This window comes from Azolla caroliniana, unplaced genomic scaffold (assembly GCF_043228905.1).
Source record: "Azolla caroliniana isolate FFs.n. ecotype wild unplaced genomic scaffold, voAzoCaro1.0.p SCAF_1, whole genome shotgun sequence".
Taxonomy (NCBI): domain Eukaryota; kingdom Viridiplantae; phylum Streptophyta; class Polypodiopsida; order Salviniales; family Salviniaceae; genus Azolla; species Azolla caroliniana.
In genome coordinates this window covers 31,223,352-31,240,844 of record NW_028230436.1, presented here as the reverse complement: position 1 = coordinate 31,240,844, position 17,493 = coordinate 31,223,352, and the positions used below count along the sequence as shown (strand labels likewise).

General features: G+C 38.5%; 2 protein-coding genes across 5 annotated transcripts; both read left to right on the top strand.

Annotated features, from left to right (window-relative positions):
• Positions 1-2,350: 2,350 nt before the first annotated feature.
• On the top strand, positions 2,351-12,673 carry GCT (RNA polymerase II transcription mediator). 4 transcript variants are annotated; one of them, XM_087332331.1, is made up of 21 exons: positions 2,351-2,495; positions 3,550-3,611; positions 3,800-3,873; positions 4,010-4,116; positions 4,206-4,292; positions 4,765-4,852; positions 4,936-5,019; positions 5,124-5,198; positions 5,308-5,396; positions 5,531-5,609; positions 5,710-6,000; positions 6,080-6,160; positions 6,241-6,523; positions 6,787-7,104; positions 7,214-8,578; positions 8,663-9,123; positions 9,205-9,292; positions 9,376-9,454; positions 9,550-9,854; positions 9,932-11,000; positions 11,074-12,673. In XM_087332331.1, the coding sequence occupies exons 2-21, from the start codon at positions 3,588-3,590 to the stop codon at positions 12,150-12,152; spliced, it is 6,126 nt and encodes a 2,041-aa protein (XP_087188457.1). In that variant the 5' UTR covers positions 2,351-2,495; positions 3,550-3,587; the 3' UTR covers positions 12,153-12,673. The 4 variants fall into 4 exon arrangements, with proteins under 4 accessions (XP_087188457.1, XP_087188442.1, XP_087188449.1 ...); XM_087332316.1 differs by having other exon boundaries at positions 5,121-5,198; XM_087332323.1 differs by lacking the exon at positions 2,351-2,495 and adding an exon at positions 2,645-2,664 and having other exon boundaries at positions 5,121-5,198.
• Positions 12,674-13,615: 942 nt separating this feature from the next.
• Positions 13,616-16,382, top strand: LOC147869713 (uncharacterized). The gene is made up of 6 exons (XM_087332304.1): positions 13,616-14,149; positions 14,504-14,639; positions 15,742-15,810; positions 15,905-15,980; positions 16,050-16,114; positions 16,203-16,382. The coding sequence occupies exons 2-6, from the start codon at positions 14,517-14,519 to the stop codon at positions 16,299-16,301; spliced, it is 432 nt and encodes a 143-aa protein (XP_087188430.1). The 5' UTR covers positions 13,616-14,149; positions 14,504-14,516; the 3' UTR covers positions 16,302-16,382.
• The last annotated feature ends 1,111 nt before the right edge of the window (positions 16,383-17,493 follow it).

Below are 17,493 nucleotides of genomic sequence, written 5' to 3'. Positions count from 1 at the left end.
AGTGCTCCGATTAGTAAGCTATGACAACTAACATGCTTAAGATGTTGCTGCCAAGAGGTGCATCTTTTGGTGACATTTTGAGTGAAGATGCATAGTCATGAGGAGAGAGAAAAATGATAGAGAAGAGAAGAGGAAGAGAAAAGAATACTTCAATATATTATTAAGAAAATAATACAATCCTCTTAGGCCCTAAAAGTAACAACCCCAAATAACTATTTAAATATACTATTAGCCAAAATAGTATTTCCTTCTTCACCCTTTCTTTTACGAAGCTTCTTCTCACTTCTTCTAGCCTTCTTATTCTTCCTCACTTCTTCTTGTAGATATTCTCTTCTTACTCCCTCCTTCTCTTGTAGATATTCTATTCTTCTTTCTCCTTTCCAATTGCTAAGAATACCTTCATATGTATAGGTTTTTAGTTGCATTATTCTTATTTTTTTCTTTTCTTTTCTTTTTACATATGCTCGAGTTTATGTGATGTGTTTTTTATATCATTATTTCTGCTTTATGTTTTCAAATTTATTAAAAAAAAAGCTCTCTTTGTTAGCTTTGTTATGAATCTTTTTTTTTGAAATTTGGATAACATATGAAGAAGTTATGAGCTTTTTTCTCTACCTTGCTTTTTCTACCTTTTTCCTGCGTTTTCTTCTTCTCTTTTTTCTTGGTTTTTCTACTTTTAAAATGCCTCTAACTTCATATTCCTTCAATATCATTCTTCTTTTAACTTTTGAACCTTTCACATTGTGCTTTATTCTTATACACCTTAACATTCGATGTATTTACCACGGTCTTTTCTTACGAGCAAAAATTAACTTCACACATAGCAAAATAGGAGCATGATGGTTTAGTGGTAAAGTTGGTGCTTTAGGTTGTGGGTGTCAATACAATCTGTCATTGATTGAGAATAAACCAAATGTTATAAGATGAGAGTTTGTATTGATGCAAGATTGGATGTTAGTGATTTTGTAAATATTGCAATGATTTTTCTATACAAATGATACTACATACATCCCACACATTGAGAATTGTTGCCATAATGTTTCTTGAAATCCTCTCTTACCAATGCATTATTTTCAAAACTTCATGGTGTTCACCAAAGCTAAACTTCATTTTTTGCTTGAAGTTCTCCATTAAATATGATTACTTTTCTATACAACTCTTCAACAATGTAGATTTCTTATCGAGCAACTTGTAGTTGCATTGTTTGCACCTACACCATCTCTTCATCATGTTATTGTATTCTCAAGCTTGTAGTATATGTGATATATATGATAGTTTTGCTAGCAATCTCTTCTTAAGAAAGCATATGACATAATAGGCTGGTGAGCCAAGACAAGAGCTTACCCAAGTTTTAAGTACTGAATTAGGTACAAGAAGGCACGAGGCTACATGCACTTGTTGTGAATATTGGGAAACATAAAATACATGAAACTTTTTGGCCTACATTTGCATGTATTTTGGAATCCATGTAGTTGTAGAGGTAAGGCTTGAGGTAAACTTTGTTCCATCATTTTACACATATTCCATGGTAACATATCATGTAAAATAAGCTTCCAAGTCATAGTTTTGTCATTGACACTCAAACTTTCATGATGATGGGAATAATTTGTTTTATTATATAAGTCGCCTAAAAATTTATATAGGGTTCCATTCATATTTGGGATGATAGAAGAGGCATAATAAAGTTTGGTATGACTAAAGAATAAACGTTGTCTATAAGACATCAATAATTTTTTCCCAAAAACCCAATTGATTTGGAATGTGACGAGATACTATGCTCTAATCATCTCATGGAACCACCCAATGAAAACCAGTAGACCTAATCACCTTGTCATGTTTTACCAAACCCTCTCTTGATAAACTTATTGAGTTAATGAGTCCATTGACGTGCATTTCAGAATGTCCCCTCTCAAGTAGATCTCTCTCGCCTTGCTCTACATTGCAAAAATTTTCGACTGAACAACTACGAGGCCATCTCAATTTGTAGAACAACCATCACGATGCTCTTAATTCTAGTGGAGGAGGACATATATAGGATTGGGTATTGTGGGAGGAATTACACAACTATTGAATGCATCAACGTTGTTGCACTTTTGTTTCTTTGGACTTTTTTTCTGTTGTGCTCCACCGCTAGACGGTGCCAAACTATGCAGATGGAAATTCAAGCCAGAGTTCGAGTCCAAGCAAGCATGAGCCTGAGCCTGAGCCCGAGCCCGAGCCCGAGCTTTAGTCCGAGCATGAGCATTTGTTTGTCTTCCACACTCTTCTTCAAACAAATTATGTGTCAATAATAAATTCTTCATTCAATGTCAAAATTGTTAGGGCCATTTTATGTGTTACCTCAAAGACAGACGCAAAAGCAAAAGGCGGACACACAGACACAGACGCAGAAACAGAAGGCGAGATTCGAACTCATCATCTTGGTCGTGTTAGCTGCTGTGAAGAGCTGAGAAGGCGAATTCCTCTCTCTTTCTCACTGTTCCTCTCTTGCAAAGGTAGGGCTACTCTCTACTCATTCTGCCCAGAGTTTTATCCACAGTAAAGCCGCTGTATCTACTAGTGACAATGTCACGAAATGCTTAAAAGTGTCATGTATGCAATGCCGCTACAGATTCCCAAACAATACCCGATTTTGTTATTGATCAGTCTCAGCAAGCTTCGGAGGTACTTCTCTTTCTTTATCTCTATGCGCTTGTCCTTATCCCAGAGATAATGACATCCAAATCTGGGATAATTTCTATCAATTGGTCTAACGATATATCCTGATACTGTCTTTGATAAGTGAAGATCTTAAATTTGGCCTGATTTTTAACACTCAAATCACAAAGATCTATGCTGATCCCTTGTTTGAGAGATGGTGATGTGGGCTAATCTGTATTGACCAAGCATATCTCTGTTTCTCACTGGGGAGGATAATTAAGCTTTAAAACGTGTTTGCAAGAAAAAGTATTTTAGCCAGTAGAAAAACCATTTACGATAATCTATTTCTACATAATTGTGCACATAAATTTGTTTGAGGGAAAAGATTTTGGAACAATTTTAATACATAAGCTAAGTGAAACTTGTACATATCATTATTTGTGTCATGGTTTCAGGATTTGTAAATGTATAGCAGCCAAGATATCAACATTGTGTATGGGCATTTTATTATTTGCAGAAGAAATGCATGCTGCAATCATCTATATGTGATCTCATTTTCCTTCATTTCGTACTTGCTATGTTGTTGTGCTAATGGTGTCTTTATAATATTGATTAATTTATATAATCTTAATTAGATCTAGTGTTCTGTAGTCCTCTTAGATATAAAAAATGACAAATTAGAAAATTTGTAATGTGACCAAAAAGACTTGAAATTTCGTTTGATGATGTGTAATTGATCATGAGCTGGAAGATGTTGGGGATAGAATTAAAATGTTCATTTTATGCCACAACTTTGTGCATTTATCAGGTTACACATGCTTGTTTTCTGACACTCTCTATTTAGACATCAAACTAAATTTCTTGGTTGTTTAATGCTATGGAATTTAACAAATTCTCATTTTGTTGTAGGATGACTTCATATTTATGAAGTAGCCAAGATAGCAAATATGCTAACGAATGTCTTTAGATTGGTATGCCAATAATCTCTCTGTACTTAAGAGTGTGGAAATTAAGCATTTGTGGGTGGTCAATAGTTGATTCTACATATATTCTATTTTCTGCATCATGAGCCTATGCTTTTGGAACTATATGATCTCCTTCATGCCCCTGCCAAATTGGAATGATAATAATGACTCAAAAATTTCACTGTTTAATATAGGGTGGTCTAAGACAGATATCCTGGTTTCAGCTGGTTGCCACAGATGAGGATGTGACATCACCCTCGGACAAATGGTATATGTTCTGGTCATGAGATCTTAAAAGAGTGCAGAGTTATACATTTTGAAATGCTATGCTATTATTTATGTTCTGTTAACAAGAGACATATTGTTTAGGACTAATCATCACATTATTCGTTGATGCTATGCAGGCCAGATGTCCACATTGCAAATAAAGTTCTGAATGCACACATAAGACTGCAAGGAGAAGGACATTTAAGTGCTTGGATAAGTGACACTTCAGGGTGGTCCCATAAAGGTATACTTTTAGACTGCAGTGTGCTGAAGAGAGGCAAGAAAGAAATTAATCACTAAAAATATGAAATCTTAATTCTTCCAATTTTGTAGCATCAAATGCTATGCTTTGGTTGTTCATTCCTGGTCGTAACGAAAACATCAATGCAGCAATACAATCTTCTATTAATGGCCTCAAAGGTTGGTTCCTTCTCATTATTGCTTATTGCAAAACTCCATTGCTAGTTTTAAAATGGGTATTCAGCATTATGGGAGATCATTTGTATGGGATCAATACACCTTAGAAACCCTTTGTATGAATGCACTATAATTAAGAATTGCCCATTTTCATTTAAAGCATGAAAAAGTCATTGGGTTTAATACTCATGTTAAGTTCTAGATTAGGGCAGAATATGTGTAGGGTTTAGGGCTGGGTAACTAGAGTTGAATATGTTATTAAAAGTTCTGTGGAATTATGATAACATAAGAATAGCTCATCATGTTTAAAACTTAATAAAATTTTCTACGATTCACTCATCATGTTGTATTAAGAGTCTCCTCAACTTACACTATTATATCTTATTGGTGACCAGAGATGGCAAATCATTCATTAGTAAGATTTTATTTTCAAATATTGTTGATTTTCAAGAATAGCCTTCTACTGTTTTTGCAGTTGTTGATTCTGGATTATGGTGCTATCCAAAAGTTTCAAAGGAGGTGTCTTATGCACTTTGTGAAGCATTGAGAAACCGGTTAGAGAGGTAATTTGAATATATTTATGTTTACTAGATTTTATCAATTTATATTGACTGTAGTCTTCAGCGGAGCTTTTAATTGATTATAGAGGCTTACGAAGTGTTGGGTACATGCGGTTTGGAGATATATTTGTAAAATGCAAATCATTTTCTACAAGTGAACCACAGCTTAGGTATTTAACTTCATTTCTTAATTTATATCTTGTCAAAGCTAGTTAACTGTAGAATTTGTATGTTTAAGAGATTATTTAGGTTTTACTGTGCTATTTTGCAGAAGACCATTGCCCACATGTGAAGTGACATTCACAGTGAGTGAGGAAGCCATTTTTGTACATTTTGTTCTTCAGAAGAAGTAGGTACCCTCATGACTATTACATGGGGAAGCAACTGTTTACAACACTCAAAATAGTTGTTTCATACTAAGTACTCGCTGAATTTTCAAACTGTGATCTTAATTGTAGGAGAGTCCGCTCACTCTGCATTGACGATATTCAAATGTCATTGAAGCTTCGTCATGATAAATCTTTGGGTGAACTTAATGCACAAGGAGGTAGAAACTCTTCATTTTCTTGTTCAAGTCTTCCATTTCCAATGTTTGCGTGTGTATTCTTATGCATTTCTGGTAGCCAGGGAATGTTAGTCTTGACAAAACCTCAGTAGTGTTATTTTATTTCCTGATTGTAGTGGTGGTTGCACCGAATGGTCTGAACGGGAAACTGATTGGATGCTATTCAAGTAAACTAATTCATATGCTTTATGAAAGGTACAGAGAATTATCAATCAGGTTTTCTGCCATGTGCGCTTTATGTGTGCACTCCATCTGTATTGAGGTAGTGATCTGATCAAACTATACTCTTTTGCAGCAAGAGAAAAGCTATGTATGAACAACTTGAAGAATCTATTGGCATAAGCTCATCTTATCCTTACTGTATAACCTCATCATGTGGCCTTCATGCTGAAATTAAATTTGGTCAAAGTAGACCTGGTTACAATAGAGATTTTCACTCAGAAAAGAATATGGTGGTCAGCTCAGAGAAAAAGGACTCTGGTGATGAAAAATCTGATTCTCATCTTTCATGTACTCTATTTTATTCTCCCGATGCTGTTCTTGTTCCTCTTTTACCTGCTGTGCCATCCAGGATATTTTTGAAGAGGTAAACCATTCACTAAATAGTCAATCTGACCAAAATATAAACTGAATGTCATTTTATAAAAGAATATGATCACATGCAGGTGCTGGCTACAGAGCTGCACAGGCACATCTTGGGTGGAGGATGTTCATTCTGGATCAAAAGTCAACAAGCATGGATCACGGTTGTATTATATAAGGGTTGATGTATCTTGGGTTTTGGTAGTTAATGATTTATTATTGACATTTTAAGTTGTAAATCCAGGTATAAAATCAGTGATGGTGATCTTGATAGCATCCATCAAAGCACAGATAATTTGCATGGAATCAGAAGTCCTAGTAACAAGAGCTGTAGCAGCAACACAAGCACCAGTGGAGGTAGCAGTTTGGACAATAGCAGTAGCCATGGTAGCAGCACAAGTAATAGTGATGGTGAACCTGGAGAAGCACCAGGAGAATTAGAAGCAGATGCTGAGTCTCTTGCTTCCAAAGGGAAGCAGACCAATCCCTCATCAAGACAGATGGTAGAAGACATAAAAGGATTTGAGGTATCATGCTTTTGAGTGTGTCATGAAATCCTTTAACAATCTTGATAATCATAGATAATCTATTTTGCTGCAGTTAATAGACTTTTCATAGTGTAAACAAATTTCTTTCTCTCTGAACACGGATAAGGTGTTTTATGCATAATATGTTTTTATCTATGCTTTCTTCAATCATCATATCTTTTTGCAATAGACCCAAAATAATTGTGTGATAACGATATATGTAATGGTAGCAGGTCTCACTATTAAGTTTTTTATTTATTTAGGATATTGCTGTAACCAAATGGGTGCAATCTATAGGACCTGCGCACAATGAAGTTTCTGCGTTAAACCCATTGAAGAGAAGTTTGAGCTCTGGTGGGGAAGTATCAAATGATATGGCTCGGTCTCACCAGAACAAGCCTGACACTCATGGACCAGGCTTGGTTAATGTAGGAATAGGCACCCCGAAGGCTGCAAGTAGTCAAGCAGGTACACCATGGGATTGGCCTGAAGATGACAGAGCTCTGAACATTGAGAATGATGCAGATATTCTTGCAGAGTTTGGCGATTTTGGTGATTTTTTTGAAGATGAATTTGGAGAGGTAAACTCATGAGAATGCTATCGGTCAACAGATCTCTTAGATAGTATGATCTTACTTCTATGATTTCAAGCAAGGTCTTTAACCTGTGGTTTATTGTCTGCTTGTACAGCCTCCTGGCACAGCTGAGTCTCAGGCACTAATGTTTCCCTTGACGGATTGCATTGATGGAATAAATTCCCCAGGAAATGGTTGCCTAGATTTTACTGACCCTATGCTCTTGCCTATTCTAGATATACCTACCTTAGAGGGGTTAGAACGGCCTCTAGCACCAAAGGATGTGAAAGTTTTATGTGTTCCATCAAGTACCCCAGAACTGCAAGAATGTATAAAAACTCCTGATGTTATACCAGAATACCAAAGCTCCATGGTTGATTCATTGCCAAAGTCTGAAGCCATGCTACTTCTAGCGCCAGGTTATGAGCCTGTATCCCTGCCCAACCGCTATACACATCAGCAGTCAATATTTAAGAGTGTGTATGTGCCTGATTCAAAAAAACTTCAACCAAATGGCAAGGGTTCAGATCTTTATATTTACAGTGCTACACCACCACTTTCTCCAAAGATTCAAAGCCTTGAAAGAAAACGAGAGCACTATGATGTTCTGGAAAGAGCAGCTTCTTCCATGAAGAAAATGAAGGGTAATGATACAATACTCAATTATTTGTCTGAGAAATCATCGCCTGCCTCCAAATTAACGGGTTTGGTTGTGAAGTCCACTTTCGATAAACCAACACTATTAGGAAGTAATATACCTGTTCTTGACAATACATGGTCAGATTCTGGTCCGTATTATTCAGAAAGGTCCTCTAACAAAACTCGGAGAAGACAGTTTCCAACTACCATGCTTGCTACCTTGATTGATTGCTTTCTTGTACAGTTTTCTTTTCTCCAAATTCGAAACTTGGTAATGGAAAACACTAAAGAATCCCATTTTGATTCAGTATGTACTTCAGATTCAGGCAAATTAGTTACCAAAGGAGTTCTAGTCAATCAGCAAGAAAAGAAAAAGAAGGATCATATACCTTCACGTATTGCAGGTGATGTAGATGAGGATATCCAGGATGCATCACGATTGTCTAATGTTGGTGTGGGTGTCTGGCGTCCTGTGGGAACACCTAAGCCACCGAGAATGCCATCATGGAATGAAACTCCTGTGAGCAGTTCAATAGACAATGCGGCTACTATAAATCAGGATTCACCAGCGAATGCCACATCAACTTTGAAACTGAACCATTGTCAGGAGCTTCTTGATGCTCTTCCTCTATTGATTCAGCAGGCCTCTGTACCCTTTGATGCTGCATTTGATGGCGACTGTGGAGCTGGCCCTTATGGCTGGTTGACGAGCGAAGAACAGGAGCGGCGTAAATCTGTCTGTGGTCCAGGTGCTATTCATGCAGGATGTGGGGGAATGCTCTGTACTTCACATTTTCTGGACAATGCTGGTGTTGAACTCATAGATCCATTGGCGGATGAGGTGGGCACTTGTGCATATTTTTTATGACTTCCATTTGGTAAGTACAGTGCTCTAAGACAATTGCTTCCTATTCTCATTTGGCAGATATCAGCTGCGTCTGCAGCTACAATGTTACAGTCTGACATGAGGGTTGCAATGGCTACTGCCTTTGGGGATGCTTATTTGGATGGACCTTTAAGTTTGGGTGAATGGTTAAGGGGCCGGGCTTTCATTAATGAGCCATTTGGAATTGATAATGCTCCTAGTGATTCAAAGGACACAGTTAGCACTGTTATTGCTGGCATGGGTGAGCCTATCACTCCTCCGCAATGTACAACTGGATCCTCTGGTATGAAGTCTTCTGTACAAGATATTGACAGCCAGCCCACTGATAGTGGGACTCGCAGGGCCAGTAGTTGGGCTATGGAAGGGTCATCTCTGTCAGATGATGGGTGCAATAGACGAGGTGCCCAAGAGATGGGTTCAGTTGAAACGGATGCTCATTTTAACAGCTGCCGAAATGGACCAACAATCATGGCGTTTCCCATGCCCAGTTTACTTGTTGGGTAATGTGACTACTTCACACATGTCAAAAGATTTCCATTGGATGTCTTTTGTTAACTCTCCTGATTCTGTTTTGGTTATAGGTATCAAGATGACTGGCTTAAGGTATCTTCTAGCACTCTTCATCTATGGGAGAAGGCACCATTTGAACCCTATGCAACAGCAAAGCCTGTAAGTTGGCTGCCAGAGCTTAATCACTATAGTCCAGTGTTAAGATTTTGTCTTAAGATCTGGATATGGTCAATTTTGTGTAGGTTACGTATTATGTGTTATGCCCTCGAGTAGACTCACTTTTATCTGCTACAGCTGACTATCTTCAACAATTGGGCTGTGGTGAGTTTTCTTGTTTATTGGAATTATAGTTTCAAATGTTTCTGTTGAGGTCTCTAAACACCGCAAAAAAACAAATGCTGATGTTGTTTCTGCAGTGTATGAGACCTGTAGATTAGGCACACACGTGGCTGCTAACATGGTATTTGGACATGGCAGCTTCCCTTCCACATCTGGGAAGCATACATTTGCTGGTTTTGTACCCATAGATTTTCCATCACAGGTATCACTACAGCATAGCAAATTAAGCTCGATATGCCCTTCAAGTAATTATGCATCAACTTTCAGCAAGATTTGGAACTGCCTCGACTATCTAAAAGCTGTTAGCAAAGCTTGTAAAACTCTTCCAGTTTCTCTGGGTAGCAGCGCTACACAAAGAGAACCTGAAAACGGTTCTTGCCTGGTATGTTCATAATTTCATCTTGTTCTTCGAAGAATTTACACAGTTGTTTGATCAATTTAACCTAGATTTTCAAACAGGTGTACTATGTCATATGCCCATCATCAGATCCAGATGCAGTTCTTCAGACCATGCTTGTTGTGTGTCAAAGTATCGGGCACAATATTGCAATATCTGAAAAACAAAAAAAATTAAACATATCCAGTCAAAAGCAACGGAGTTCAGTGCTGGCTGATGATTCTGCAAATCTACAATCTCAAGGGGTAGTTGGGTTTTCTACTTCAAAGCTCGTTCTGCAAGTACTGACAGCAGAAAGTATACTGAACTTGGCCAACCCTGGTTCTGTAGATATTGACTCCCTCAAAGAAGTGGCCTTTAGTGTCTATAATAAGATTCGCCGTATACCACGATTATCCAGCAACACGGAGGGGACTATAGTTAACAATCAATCTGGAAGGAACCGTCCCTCATCTCTGCAAGCCAGCACAGCCATATCTGGCATGTGGAAGGATGGTGGTATGGGAAGAAATTCGGGACCAACCAATGCATTGTCTGGACATGAATCTCTTCTGGATTCGAGTGCTTTTCGGCCAAGTAATTGGGATAGCCCTTGGCAACAGCAAGTAATATCAAATGAACTTAGTATTCTTGACAATTCAAAGTTTCTGCAAGAGAGTCTCAGATACCTGTTTGAGCCTGTATTCATCTTGGCAGAGCCAGGCTCCTTGGATTGCGGTGTTGGATTCTCTCCTTCACGTTCCGGCGGGGTTGATGAATCTTCAGTAAGCATTCATCCAGGGTCATCTGAAGCTGTACATGGTATGGTTGCAGACAGTGGGTTTGATGACCTTAAAGGAGGGAATCTTAAGGTGGCAAATTTACACTGCTGCTATGGTTGGACTGAGAATTGGCAGTGGTTACTATCTGTTTGGACTGATGCCAGAGGGGAGCTATTAGATGTGCATTTGTTCCCTGTTTCTGGTGGATGTGGGGATAGCCGATTCGAGGCAAATGGGTTGCATGATTTATTTGTTCAAGTGCTTTTACATGGATGTCAGTTGATGACCATGGCTACTACGGCGGGCTCTGCAAAGCTTCGTGCAATGGTTATTACACGTATAGGTTCATTTTTTGAGCTTGAATGTCAAGGTAATCCTGGTGTTGGATCTGTTTTATTGATTAAAGAATGTAATAATTGCTAAGGCGTCTTCTTTGTGTGCAGAATGGCAGAAAGCTGTCTGCACTGTTGGAGGTAATGAAGTGAGAAAATGGCCGGTGCAAATTTGGCAACAAGTTGATAACAGTAGCATGATGGGAAGCAACAGTTCACTTCAGCCACAAGATGTGAGTACACTAAGTGACAGGAATATGGCCCTCGCCAGTGGCATGCCCTCTTCCCCTGGACGTTCTTCCTCAGTTTTCATGTCACGGAACAAGCCGTCTACATTCACCAAAAATGACTTGGGTTCCAGTATTCTACGAAAGCAGGCCCTAGGACAAAATGATGCACCCAGAGGGATTTTCCATCTTGTGCATAGTATTAGCTTTGTGAGTATTATGTTAGATCACTCCTTGCAGATGGTGGGGCTCAATGATACTGTGCCGCAATCGACTTCTGTGTTAGGGGGACCTCAAGGAGTCCCTTCATCAAGCTGGCTGAACTCAAGTAGTGCAAATGTCTTAGGCACTTTGGGTAGTGGAATTGGCTCAGTAAAGACACTCTCATCAACAGCAGTATCCTACTTGTTTGTGCCAGCTCATGGATTGCGTTTCATGTCTAACTTTCCCCTGCAGTTACCAACATGTCTTACATCAGAATCTCCAGCTGTTGAGCAGCTCCTACACGCTAGTGGTTCGGCTACAATGGTAGGATCGGCGTTTGTCGTTTCAAAAACAATTCCCTCGATTAGAACAGAATTAATGCTCTGCAAGTCGAGCGATGAATGGCCCTCCACACTTTTTGTTGGCTTGTATGGCCATATGAGTAGTGTTGTTGCTCCGCTCGTGCAACAACATACCGGTGCAAGTAGCAATGTAGGAACTGATCCAATGCTCAAGGCAAAACTTAATAAATCAATGAACTCAGAGGGAGGTTTTGATCATGTTTCAGAAGCCCAATCAATAGTAGAAGTGATTGCTGCAGAACTACAAGCTCTTTCATGGTTAACTGCCAGTCCAACATATCCATTTAGGCGGTCTGCTTTGCCATTCCACTGTGAAATAGTTCAACGGTTGCGTAGGCTGTTGCAATATGCTTATGCGAAAGTTGGAAGTTTACAACAGTTCAAAGAACAGGTGTAATCTCAGTGAAAATTCCATCCTTTCGCAGATGGAAAATGGAAAATTATCCTGCGGTCTCTTCTATGGCTGCACAAGTGAGGTGCAGATAAACGTAGTAGATCCACCACAAAGGTAGATAAAGAAGCTTCTGTGGCATTGGACCAGAGCTTCTTAATTATTCGGTGTATATACAGTGTGCATTTGTGTACTATACAACAAATTTAATGCCAGTACAATGAGTAATGTGGTGGGTAATACACTCCTAATTACTAGGCAAGATGAATCAGGGGAGGAAAGCTTATGGATTTGCACTCCCTTTGCAACAGTCATGTGGCAGTGAACCATATGGTTGCCAACCAGATGGTGATCTTTGTTTTTCCCATAGGTGCTGTGGTTTCATATCCCACCATCATTTATTGATGATTTGTTATAGTTGGTGCTTAGGTACTAATGTGTTTAGTGAAGTTATGAAATATTTTTACTTCATTAAATGTTTTATGGAGTAAACATGTAATTATTAACCTGTCGAGTCTTGACATGTGATCTAACTTTTAGCAGTATTTTTTGTTGGCGTTTTCATTAAATATAAATTATAGCGATTGAGATTGATTTTAATGTCAATGACCTATGAGAGAACAATTTGGAAATTCTAGATGTTCCAACAAATCATACTCAATACATTCATGAACTTGGCAATTTTCATCCTGGTTATACATGTATAGCTTCCTGTTTTAAGTATTTGATTTGATGTGAGGGCAGAGGTGAGGATGAGTCTGACAATTGTTAGGTACCTTGTCACAGCCAATTAATTCATTTGAATCACAGACAATGCTTGATTGTTGTGATTCTTTGTGATAGTCCTAGTACTATTTTGCTTTTGCGCCCTTAAAAACAAATCTGTTCTTTTCTCTTTGCCTTCTATAGGTATTCCATTTTCCAATGAATGATAATTCTATGTTAGTTCCCATGAGTGCATATACAAAGAATGGTTCCATCTGCATTCAGAAGACTAGTGATGTGCCAAAAATAAAATTGTTCCATGTGCATTGAATGACTGCAGACATGCTTCCTAACCATTATAATCATAACCATTTGATATCTTCGTCCATCTCAACAAACACTCTATTTGGACGTGTTTTCAGAATTTAAGCTTTGCATCCGTTCTCTTTCTTTTTTTATTTATAAAAGTTGGTTTGCAATGTGACCAACCTCGAATAATGTTGATGATTCATAACCATCAACATAGATAGTCTCCCAAACCCGTTTCAATTAGGACCAGCATCCGAGATGTGTGACGGTTCACCAACTCCCAAGTTTTGCTTTGTTTCTTAGAGCCTTGTGCATTTCGGCATCCATGGTTGTGAACTAATTGGGCACGAGTACACAGCTGGTGGACGCTTCAATTGAAGGAAGGGAATCAGACAATCAATCGGCACCACCAAACATGCAAATAAAACTTCTGAATGAAAGAACAAGCAACCTGGTGTGAAACCGCCCTAACTTTCTCTGCAGGTCCATTGTTTATGTATGCATGGTTCTTCAAAAAACCCTAATTCTTCTGTCTCCCTAACTCCCTCTCCCTGTCTCTTTCTCACACGACAATTGCTGTATGATTGTGAAACAAAAGCTCCTTTGATCATGCCTCTCGTCACCTCGCGTACATCGGAGTAACCTCTGCTTCTGTCCCGTCCTGAAATGGAACCCCTATTTGGGGAGCAACTTCGTCATCATTCCATATCCGCTACACGCAGTTGATTTGCAAAATAAGCCATTTCCTTAGCTACCCAAAGCATTTCATTCTACTGCTAAAAAGAAATGTCGGTTTGATCTGTTTAGTCGAGGTGGCCTCAGTTTTCCTGTTCTATTATTGTATAATAAGCGACAGATTGAACCTAGAGTTGTATAAACCTATATGCCTGATAAAAAAGTAGGGGCTCTTGAAGCTGTTAATCCTGTGCCTTAAACTAAAACAAATCTTTAGCCTCTCTGAGCAATTGTCGCAGCGCTGGTATTTTCAGGTATTCTTCACACTCTACGTCCATTTCGTGAGAATGTGCGTTTGCTAGAAGAATAACTCGTACCAAAGTGTCATTTTTTGTAGTTATGGATTGGATTTAATCTCAAACACTTTTTATGATTGAAGTTGACAACTAATATCACAACCCTTCATTTCTTATATTCTTGGAAGAAGGTTCTAAAGATTACCTTACAATAGCTGTAAAGTGAACCAAAAGAGGCCGATTTGTTTAGAAAATCCCCTTTCTTGCTAGTTAAATCTCACATGCATATGTTGTCCGAGTATATGTTTCTGAGTTTTCATCACATATTGAAATGTTTAATTAATTCTTACATTGTATTCTAATGAATTGTAGGAGCATTAGAAGTATGGATATGGGCATATCAGAGACATCTTCACCTGCTAGTTCTTCTCAACACTCTCTTCATTGTTTTTCAATAGAAGCACAAGATGCCATGCTGCATTTTCAAATCCTCAAACTTGAAAAACAGGTATTTCATAATTTTATATATTTTAATATTTTGAGCGCCAAAACTACTCTGTATAATATTTGTATCAATCAGATGGGGGTATCTACTCTCATCAACACTTTTGTTCGTGTATCAAATATCTCAAGGAATCAATTAAGGTTGTCGCTCAAGTAACATAGGTTGTGTTATGTATATTCTGTAATGTACAAATAATCTAAATCACATGAACTTTTTATTTGAATGCCAAGCTACTTTGGTGTGTGCACAATGTTGTATTTTAAAATAAATGTGAGATATTGGAGCAACTACATACTTAGAAAAGGAAAAAGTTGAGTATATCTTAAACTTGATCATCTAGTCTATGTTTACATTGTTTAGTGTACCTTTTGTCTTCAGACTAATTTCAGTTATACATGGCCAGCTACTCCTCGGCCTAGGGTCCTAGGGTACAGTAATCCGTAGCATAGAAGTCCAAGCAGAAGGCATGTTGAGCAATTTGAATTCCATGTTTTGTAATCAGCTTCAAGTTCCAACAGTAAATGACATCCACCAAGCAAAGATAGTCCACCAGCATTGTAAAGAAGAAGAAGATGATAATCATGTCTAAATGTTGAGGATATCCACTCAAGAACCCTGAGCATCCAATTGTGTCTACAAATCCGAGCTTACTATCCTGTGTCTTCTTGACAAAGTTCTAGGTGCACCCCAGACCACCACGTGACTAGAGACTATTTATCTTTCTTGTTGTCTCTCTCCTTTTCCTGAAAACCAATGCTAGGTAGAGATTTCAATAGAGCACTCACTGCAGACATCATTCACTATGCCCTGTGAAGGTATAATGCAGACATGGGATGGGGGTAATCGAATATGTTGGCAAATAGGAGCTCTCATGAGTATTCCCTAACTTGAAGACGTGCTGCTTTGTCCATTCTCTCGTAGTGTTTTATGTATAGGTTATAGTATCTACATACATATACATAGATCTCTCAAGTGCACTTTCCAAAGCAAGTTGCGAAGCTATTATTATTTGAATATGTTTCTCAACTGGTATATCATGCTGTTTACCATTTTGTTTCATATGTGCATATACAATCTCATCTGTAACCTCAGTTTGAACTTTCAGCTTTACATCTGGATTGGATACAATTCTGCAAAATTTGGTCATCTATATGTGAGCATGCCAACACCGTTTGTAAGTTCTCAAGTTCATGCGAATTTCTGAGAGAACATGTAGTCCTACAATGGTTATGAGGTGGGTCAATCTAGTCCTACAATTGTTTATACAGGATAGAACGCCAAGTCTGGCTACTTTAATTGGAGGGAGTGCTGATAATGTTGGAGCCAGCATTGCACGTAGACTAAGTATTTGACCTCCTCCAGACAATAAACATTTTTTTACTAGAGAAGAAACTCATTAATCCTTTTGAACAGCTCTTAAAACTGGCTGGAGCATTGTATTAGCATGCAACCTTCCAAAGAATTCTCCAAACTTGGAGGTATGACTTAAAATGGAGTAGTGATTACATTTTTGTAGTTATGAAAAATCGTCTCTATATAAATTGCATTTCTTTGGGTGTTGTCCAGGCAGAAGCAGAAAAGCAGCTTCTCCAAGAGTTGAAAACTCTTGGTTTTGTTAAATCCAATGTTGTTGGAAATGAATCTACCCCCTCCCATGTAGTTTGATGAACTACTGGATTCTCTAATTATGTGAGGACATTTTTGTATGAAAAAAGAAAATGATAACACTTAGTTATGTTTAATTCAGCTATTAATTCAGCTATGTACTGAATTGAATTTGCTCTCTGAAAATGGTGAAGTTTTAATTCTGTTTTCATCAAATCCTATTGGAAAAATTTGTGTTGCAAAAACACAGTTCTTATATGTCATTGTTGGTTTTCTCTTGATGTTTATTTGATTGCAAGTTTCAACACCTATGGTATTCTCTTCAGTTATTATGACTCCAAGTGTATGGAGGATATAAAACAAGCAGCCATCGCTCATTAGGATCACTAAATTAAAATGCTTTCTTTCTTTTGAATACTATGTTGTAATCATCTCTTGACGGTGCATAATCAAGCCTCTCTAAGCTGGCATTGTCAGATCATTATTTAACCTCTTAATTCCTGTGTATTTAGCGACCTTGGTCAATAGTTATCTCTTTATTTGCTGTCCGCTTGAGTGTTGGGTATATATTCAGAGGTCTCTTACCAACTGTTCCAGGAATGCTTATTCTCAAGTGTTTGGTTTCTTATGGAACACTTATCCATGGTCAACTGCCTTGGCCTTCCAAAGACCAGTTGAAATCCGTTATTGGAACCATAGTAGCTCCTAAGTATCTGATCTTCTCTTGGTGACTATCACATAGTCTGGCCCACTAAATCGCCAGTCCTCCCCATCGACAATTTCATGACCTGAAAGAGTGGAATTGGGCTTGATAGTCAACCAGGGCCCCCCAAATTGTATAATCACCCCAATGAAGAGTCCGTGATGTGTCTCTTCTTCTCCAGAAAGTGTGGCTCGTGACATTCCTGTTCACAATGCATGGTGCTGATGAAATCGGTCCTGTACATTTCTCCTCATTCCTCTTCCACTCACATTTCCAGTTCCTCGTCTTTATCCTGGAGCTTCTAGCCATGTGACCATGTCCAGTTGGGGATCTAGCCCATGCATTGCCACCAGCCATCATAGGTCATGGGAGCGTCCTGGATGCCAACACCTCAGATAGAATTGCCTAAGTGGTCATCCTTGATCAGTCCTTACAGTGGCTCTTCCTGGAGGTGGTTCCCTAGCAACAGAACAGAAGGCTGAGACCCAGCTTGTCCCATCGAAGTTATAAATAATATGACCACTTGTGGGCCTGTCAGGTTTGAAATGT

Bases quoted from the DNA above. Each gene is read 5' to 3' on its own strand.
- LOC147869713 (XM_087332304.1), top strand. From the start codon at position 14,517: ATGGATATGGGCATATCAGAGACATCTTCACCTGCTAGTTCTTCTCAA. The intron at 14,640-15,741 runs GTATTTCATAAT...TTGAACTTTCAG, and splicing joins TCCTCAAACTTGAAAAACAG to CTTTACATCTGGATTGGATA. The intron at 15,981-16,049 runs GTATTTGACCTC...CCTTTTGAACAG, and splicing joins CAGCATTGCACGTAGACTAA to CTCTTAAAACTGGCTGGAGC.
- GCT (XM_087332316.1), top strand. From the start codon at position 3,588: ATGCTAACGAATGTCTTTAGATTG. The intron at 6,001-6,079 runs GTAAACCATTCA...GATCACATGCAG, and splicing joins TCCAGGATATTTTTGAAGAG to GTGCTGGCTACAGAGCTGCA. The intron at 6,161-6,240 runs GTTGTATTATAT...TTGTAAATCCAG, and splicing joins GTCAACAAGCATGGATCACG to GTATAAAATCAGTGATGGTG.